Genomic DNA, 7718 nt, shown 5'->3' with positions numbered 1-7718 from the left:
ACTGGTGCAGTCCTTTACCAATACGCAGGCTGCAACCTGTAGAGAGCTACAACCCTCTCTTGTTCTCCAGCATCTCCTGGAAGGGAGCTACAACCCCCTTAAGCTCTTGCACTAGCCAAGATACTAGTACGTAGGTGCTGGCCTACTGAAGGCTACAACCTTCTATTTCTTCTAGGGACCACGTTTCATAAATTTTCAGACTGGATCCATGAACATCAATCAATCATCAAGAATTTCTGCATCAGACAATCTCCTTTTCACCAATTAGAACTAAATCAAGTAGACACTTCTCTGACAGCTGTACCCAGAACACAGTAATAGTAATCACACACCAAAATCTGAACCCAAAACACTGCACCAACAAACAGAAGCAGCTAAAACACAACTCAAGAGATGTACGCTACTTCAATAACCAGAAACCTGTGTGCATACAGTTATGTGTTTGGACCAACCTGCGTATATGCCGTTTTTACTCACAGAACCAGTGTGTATACGCGCTTTCACTTCACTGAACCTGCATACAGATCTATAAAGGATAATTTCAAATATTCAGATCTTAATTAACCCAGATTACCAGATTTATAGATCAAGCATGCGCCACATATAACGGATCAAAATCATACAAAGATACAATTATTCAAGCCTTAAGATTATGACCCATCAATAGAACTTTTCTTTGCGCTTAGGTTCCTCCTTCATTCAAATCCAGATCTGCACCATAACCCAATTACCAATATTCTAGATCTATCCCTTTATCAGATATTCAATTAATTCAGATGTACCTTTGCCAAATGATCTCCTTCCTCTTTTATAGTCTTAGGCCTTTCACAATACCACGGTCCAAAACCATAATAAAGCAATACCATGGACCCAATACTTGGGATCAACACTTCTGACGAGATACCATGGTCCAAAACCATAGGTTCAAATACCAAGGACTAAATACCACGGACCAAAAGTAAGTTCTCCAACATATACGTGCTTTTCTTTGCGTGAAATTGTGTGTATACGCATACGCGCCTTTGTAACGTATAACCTGCTTGTATACGCGTCTTCGTCTAGGTGAACTTGCGTATATGTCTTTTCCTTCATTCTGAAAGCCTGAACTGAGATCTTTCACCAGAGGGAGTTGCCATCAAGGACAACACCTGTGCCATAATGCCAACACTCTATGGGAAGGTCTTCGTACTCTCTTGGCCATACAAGTAACATGTAAAGACAACCAAGAGTTGGTAAGCCTTCCTGAGTGTCTTTGTCTTGTAGATCTAGTTGGGTGTCATCCTGAACTTTGATGGCTCCCTTACCCTATGCTTCAAGATGTCTATTGTGTTTGAGCTATTTTTGGGAGTGTAGAACATTGCATCCATCATGTTCGCCGACTGCGGCAAATGATACATATGCTAATAATATTTCATCCTGAAGGTAGCAAGATCTACTCCATTGAAACTTCTCAGTATCACATCTCATAATTAGTGTGTGAGACAATCTAGTGGATCACGTCTGCGCATGGGAAGGTGGGATACCTGCATGAAATCTTGTAAAATCCTGGCTTGTGAATGTTGACATAGACATGTTGGTTTTCCGGATTCTCCTCAAAGCTGCCTGCGAATGTGTTATTGATGTCTTTCCATGTGATGTTGATGTCTTTCTCAATGAACATGTGCGTGTCTGTATAAAAAGGCAAGCTCATAGACAATTGTTCAACCACATCTCCAGTACTACTTTCAATTGTCCTTTGATTCAACTCTCTTGAAGACCATGTTACCTGTACTAGTAAGAAGTTTCTCAACACCTATTGTACCTAGAGACAGAGAAGACATCCGTAACAATCCAATTTTAGCTGAAAACATCAAGCAACTCGGGAATCAATCATGCATAAAAATGGGTGACTACTGGGCAAGATTGTGTAACATTAATCTGAGAGGTTAGGAGACTATCAGCTGGAACAATGCATTGCGCAGTCCCAATTGCTAGTGAGGCCTTCTGTTGACTAGAATTGTGTAATGAACAATTTAAAGAGGATGACTAAGGACTAAAATTGTGCAATGTGTAGTCTAGTCAAGCTCGGTTTCTAGCTGGAACTATGCATTATGCAGTTCCAGTGTGCAGGACCGGGACACTACCTCCCAGGATTGCGCAAAGCACACTTGGTGATCCAGATTTAAATAGGAACGCAACAAATTATAGATATAACCATAAACATAGAGATACAGCGAAAATAATACTTCATTTCATTAATGTAAAATACTGAAATATGCTTACAAACAACAATCGAAATAAACCAGCTAGGGCGATGGTTGCTTATCTCTGAGAAAAGATGTGGTGGCTACATGCCTCTGAACTGTGTTACAATGAGTCTCTAAGGCCTATTTATTGTTGAGAAACAATGGAAAACCCTAAACATCCAAAAACCTAACCCTAGAAGATGACACACCACACTGTGGACCACGTTTAGGTAAATTGGTACATCTATTTCCCGAGTCGTAACTTTGGCATATGATCTTCGTTTGACGCGCACAATATCTCGTTAGAAAGATCTATTCGAGAACTACAACTTTGGGAAGAGCAACATCTATCCATGGACCCCTGTTGCTCCCATTTTCTAAAAAAATGTCGTTTGGGGCCTCAAAACGGCTCCAGAAGTTTAGGAACCGAAAAACTGCTAAAAATAGTAAATTGTGCTACAATAAAGGAAACTGAAAAGCTGAAAGAAAAAATGGTGGGGGTCCAAGTGGACTTGGCAGGTGGCCACCAATATCCACCTAGATCACTTGGGAGCCAGTGTGGGTAGCCTCTATGAAATTCTTGGAGGAAAGGAGAAGTGATGGCTGATCTAGTCTATGCATTTCTGGAGAGCAGTGATGGCTGAACTGCTCTCTGTAATTTCTAGAGAAAGGTTGGCTGGCCTGCACTATGTAATTTCTGAGTGTAGGGCAGGTGCTAGGGTGCTCTGCGCAATTCCTGAGTGCAATGAAACTGCTTTCTAGGATGAAGTAGTTTTCCTAGATAGCACGTGACTGGTTGTGAATCAAGTGATGGGTGATTTTGTGGTCAGTCAATAGAATGCATAAGTGAACATAAGTTGTGAGGCGAAAGATAAAATCCAATGAAACACATGTACTTGAGTAGTGCAAGATGGCTGCTAAGATTTCGAGGAGGGAGGCTCCAAAACATAGCAAAGGAAACATTTTGGAGGGTGGTTGTAGCTTCTACAATTGGAGCCAAGAAAGATACCTAATTAACAAAAAACATTTAAATCATACCTTAAGCATGTCATTTCTAATTGATGATAGAGAAACATCAACAAGAAATATAATGGAAACATTGGAGGTCGAACCATATATTAAGTTGGTGCCAAAAATTCCACACTGCCCTTAGAAAAATATGGATGCTCATATGCATCTCATCGCCTACCATTTATATGTAGTGGTGCATAACATTTTACCGCAATTATTCACATCTAAAGAAGCAATTGTTCAAAAAATGAAGATTTGACAAAAACATAAATCCAAGGTGCCATTATTTAAATTTGGGAGTTTCAAATACCAAAAAGTTGAACGATAAAATATGAAAGGAAAAAGCACTAAAGGGCCTCTAACTTTCAAATAATCATAGGAAAGAAAAAAAAAATATCAAAGTGAAGCCCAAAACAACTAATGACCTTTTTTTCAGGAACTAAAAAGTACTAAACTCATCAGTTTCCATTCCTCTGAATTGAAACATTTCAAAGAACAATTTCAATGTATTGAAATGAGCTTCAATGCAAGTTGGATACCAGAAAATTTTAGCAATTGAATTATCAAACAAATATAAGAAATAAAAAAATAATCACAGGATGACAGCCCATGGGCATAAATTAAAATTATTGAAACTAGCATTTGCACCAAATGTTGCAAAGGAAACGCCGTAAGGCATAAATTGAGTAACAATTCCGACATGGGAATGGGAAAATGTACATAAGATGCAGATATGTAGCATAAATGAGATTCTAAAGATGTATAAATTGAAGTTTATTTAGGGTGCTTAAGTCTAATTTTTTTTTTTAATTATTGAATTAATATTGCATATAAATCTCATAAAATTCAACCAAGTTATAATTGAGGGCTCTAATCTCTAAGTTTGACTTTGGGTCATTAACATGGTAATGCACTGTCTCAACCACTAAACCACATAACAACAAACGAAAGACTACAAAATGTTACGATCATTACTATAGTAAACCCAATGACTCTACACACAATAATTTATTCTTTACTCGAAGAGAATATTGCTTAACCATATCCACAAAAAGATTGCAAGGTGGAAAGCATTATGCAGAACAGAATCTCTGTTATTATAACTTGTAAGTTGTAGCATTGTTCCAACCAATAAAACTATCTTCACATTTTGGAAGATCAAATGGAAATAAGTTTTGAAGAATTCAATAAAAAACGTCCAAGATCATTGGATCACATGATTAATGGTACCCTGTCCTATGAATCTAATATTTTTATGCACTTACAATTAAGGGAGAAAACAAGGTCCAAACAATGTATACCAAAGGGACCAATAAATAGTATATTTGCTAATCCTTGCTAGGATTAGAAAAAACAACATTACTTCTCCTTAAATCCTTCACAATCAAATTATACAATTGTTGTACAACACAAGGCCCATGTTGTTGTCAATAGTTCTGATTGAGAATGCGACCAGATTCCTTCAATCTCATACAGTGATTAATGCACCAATTATACAATTGTTGTACAACACAAGGCTCATGTTGTTGTCAATCAAGCAATAGTTCTGATTGAGAATGCGCCAGATTCCTTCAATCTCATATAGTGATTAATGAACCAAACACAGATGTACTAGTTGCAACGACTTTTATATCATTTTTTTGATGTTGTCATGTCAAAATCAATGTGATACAATTAAGTCACCTTTAAGAAGAACCTCATTGCAATTTCTATACAAGGATGTCTGTCTTATCATTACTCATTCTAATTTCACCTCTTTTATTGTCAGACTTCACGAATTAGCCTCCAAATGCTTGCTTCATCCACAGACCAGTGAATTACCTTTTATAAATATTTTGTTTGAGCATTGGAACTCAATAACATTTACAAAATTATAAAAAGTTTATCTCCAATCAATTTCTTTTCTTTTCTTTTTCTTTTTCTGATTTCCACTTATTATTGTTATATAAATATCTAAAATCATTTTATAATACTTTAAAAATAGAAATTTTCAGATATTATAATCCCTAAATCCTTTCTTCCCATTCTTAATGACTTTTGCAATTGGAAATAGGGCTTTGCAATTAGGTTCCCTCTGCATTAAACTCTGCAACTGACCCACCACGGTTAGAGTCCTTGGAGGGGTTTTATTCTCTTGAACAAAAGTCAAGTGACAAGAAAGAGTCTGGGCTCCCGGCTCTACGCCGGGCCTGTACATTATTACTGGAATCTCTTGTACCTGTTTTGGCAGATCCTATTTTGGGTGTTGAACATCCAGTTCTGCCCTTAAATATAAAGGAGCAAGCCAAAAGTATTGCACATGAATGGAAGTCGAAGATAAAACTTTAAGGAGATTTTGCCAATGGCAATTCGTTGGAGGCCCAGGCCTTCTTGCAACTTCTAGCTACTTTTGGAATTGCCTCAGAGTTTGATAAAGATGACTTGTGCAAGCTTGTTCTTGCATTTGCACGGTGCAGGCAGACACCTGAACTCTGTCGTTCCCTTGGACTTGAATAAAAAATGCCAGGTTGGTTGGTTGGTGTTCTGTAATGTTAGCCTCAGTGGCTAGGCTGGCAAAATTTCCATCCATTTTGGTAGATAGGCTTTTTGTTGTTTTTCTGGCATTCATGGCTAGCTTGGTTTTTTTGAGGGACTGGTGGATTTTATCAGTATACTTGGTTGTGGCTGATTGAGTTGAAGATAAATTTTGGTAATCCTGGCTGTAGTAAACCTTCCCAACGCTTTTTGTTTAGTCCAGTGAACGGGTTTCTAAGTTGACGGGGTTGGTAGTGTTTTCTTTAGATCTCAACATTTCATATGCAAGGCAGATACTGAGTGGCCTCTACTAGGTAGACATCTTTTTATGAGGTAGAAAGTTGTATGTAAGTTATTTTGTTGATATTAATAAAGGCACCTGAAGATGATCAACTATGGTAAAGTGTCATAAGGCCTTTCATGAGTGGGGAACTGTTTACTTACGAAAATGGTCTCAAGCTGGCATATCTGTTATCTTTATTGACAAATCCGTTGAAGTTGTCTGTATTGTTTTTTCTTTCACAGTAAACTATCTTTTGGTATTTCAAATGTTTGTGACATATTCAGATTAGCTGAAAATTTTGTGACAATTTCATGCAGATGTTGTAGAAACCCTGGTCAATAGTGGAAAACAAATTGAGGCAGTCAACTTTGCTCATGCATTTGGGCTGACAGAGAAGTTTGCACCTGTCCCTTTGTTGAAAACAAATTGAGGCAGTCAACTTTGCTCATGCATTTGGGCTGACAGAGAAGTTTGCACCTGTTCCTTTGTTGAAGGAATATCTGAAAGATGCTAAGAAAGCTTCTCAGGCAAGTTTAAAAAGCGGGAATAACTCTACTGTTGCACAAGTACGATTGTATTACTGTTATACAAAATGTCTTGTTATGTGATGATCATTTTGGCTTAGTATTTTTGGTTATATCGGAAGTTCCTTTTTTGACCGATATTTTTATTTGCTGCTACAGAATGAAGTAAATACAAAAGAGCTTTCTGCTTACAGAGCTGTTATAAAGTGCATTGAGGAGCACAAACTTGAATCGCAGTTCTCACCAGATCCTCTTCAAAAGCGTGTAGCTCAGCTAGAGAAAGCTAAGGCTGACAGAAAAAGGTCTGCAGGTGCTGTTAAGTCTCAACCTAAGTGTCCTCGTGCTAATGGAGGAAATGCTGGTGTATATATGCCTCCGTTAAGTGCAGATGAAAGAACTCCGACTCTTTATGCTTCTTCCAATGGTGTAGACAGAAGCTTTTATAGGTCTTTGGATAGAGTACAATATTCTGGTGCAGCTCCAGGTGTTACATCCTACAACCTACAGGGCCAAAATGCATATGACAGATCAAACCAAGGATTATATGGAGCAGGCTATGGTGTTGGAAATAGGACTCCAGTCTCGCTCCCAAGGCCATATATGTATCCATCAGATAACATGGGGCCTTCGTTGTTGGGTTCCGATTCTTACAATTCCTCTACTAATTACAGCAACCATCACTTTGGCAGTAGACTGCCTGCCCCTCCTCCAGCTTATCAGTCTTCTTTTATACATTAGGTAGGTACGGTGCTTATCTTACCGTGGTCAAGCAAGTTCTGATCTTATCAGGCCCCATAAAACCTTTTCTATTGGATGTGGCTAGTAGTAAGCGCTTAGCTTTGAAGAGGTTTTTTGACTTTGTTTCTGTAAATCTAAAAGATTGGCAAAGTTCATTTGGCAGCTTTTCACAATTTTCAGTGGTGTTTTCTTCTATTAAGGAATCTTCTATTAAGGAATTTTATTTTTGTATGGTATTGAGTGCTTCATCACTTTCCCAGGTTACTATATATTGTAGTGTTTACAGTTCAAAGATAATTCTATGCATAATTTTGGTATTTTTTTATTTGTTTGACAAATCAGAGAGGATCAATCTGTCTCTTTGTGGAAGATTAAAATTTGGTGAATAATATATCATTTGTGATCTTGTTCGGAGCTCATAAC

The 7718-nt window shown here is 37.7% G+C and overlaps 1 protein-coding gene across 1 annotated transcript; it reads left to right on the top strand.

The window, feature by feature from the left end:
• Positions 1-6625: 6625 nt before the first annotated feature.
• On the top strand, positions 6626-7295 carry LOC149225105 (FRIGIDA-like protein 4b). The gene is made up of 2 exons (XM_089388358.1): positions 6626-6637; positions 6717-7295. Exons 1-2 carry the CDS (start codon positions 6626-6628, stop codon positions 7293-7295), a joined length of 591 nt encoding a protein of 196 aa, XP_089244484.1.
• The last annotated feature ends 423 nt before the right edge of the window (positions 7296-7718 follow it).

The sequence above is a fragment of the Pinus tabuliformis genome, chromosome Q (assembly GCF_031772625.1).
Source record: "Pinus tabuliformis cultivar Carrire ecotype Pingquan chromosome Q, CPIR1, whole genome shotgun sequence".
Taxonomy (NCBI): Eukaryota; Viridiplantae; Streptophyta; class Pinopsida; order Pinales; family Pinaceae; genus Pinus; species Pinus tabuliformis.
This window is presented reverse-complemented; position numbering and strand designations above follow the sequence as displayed.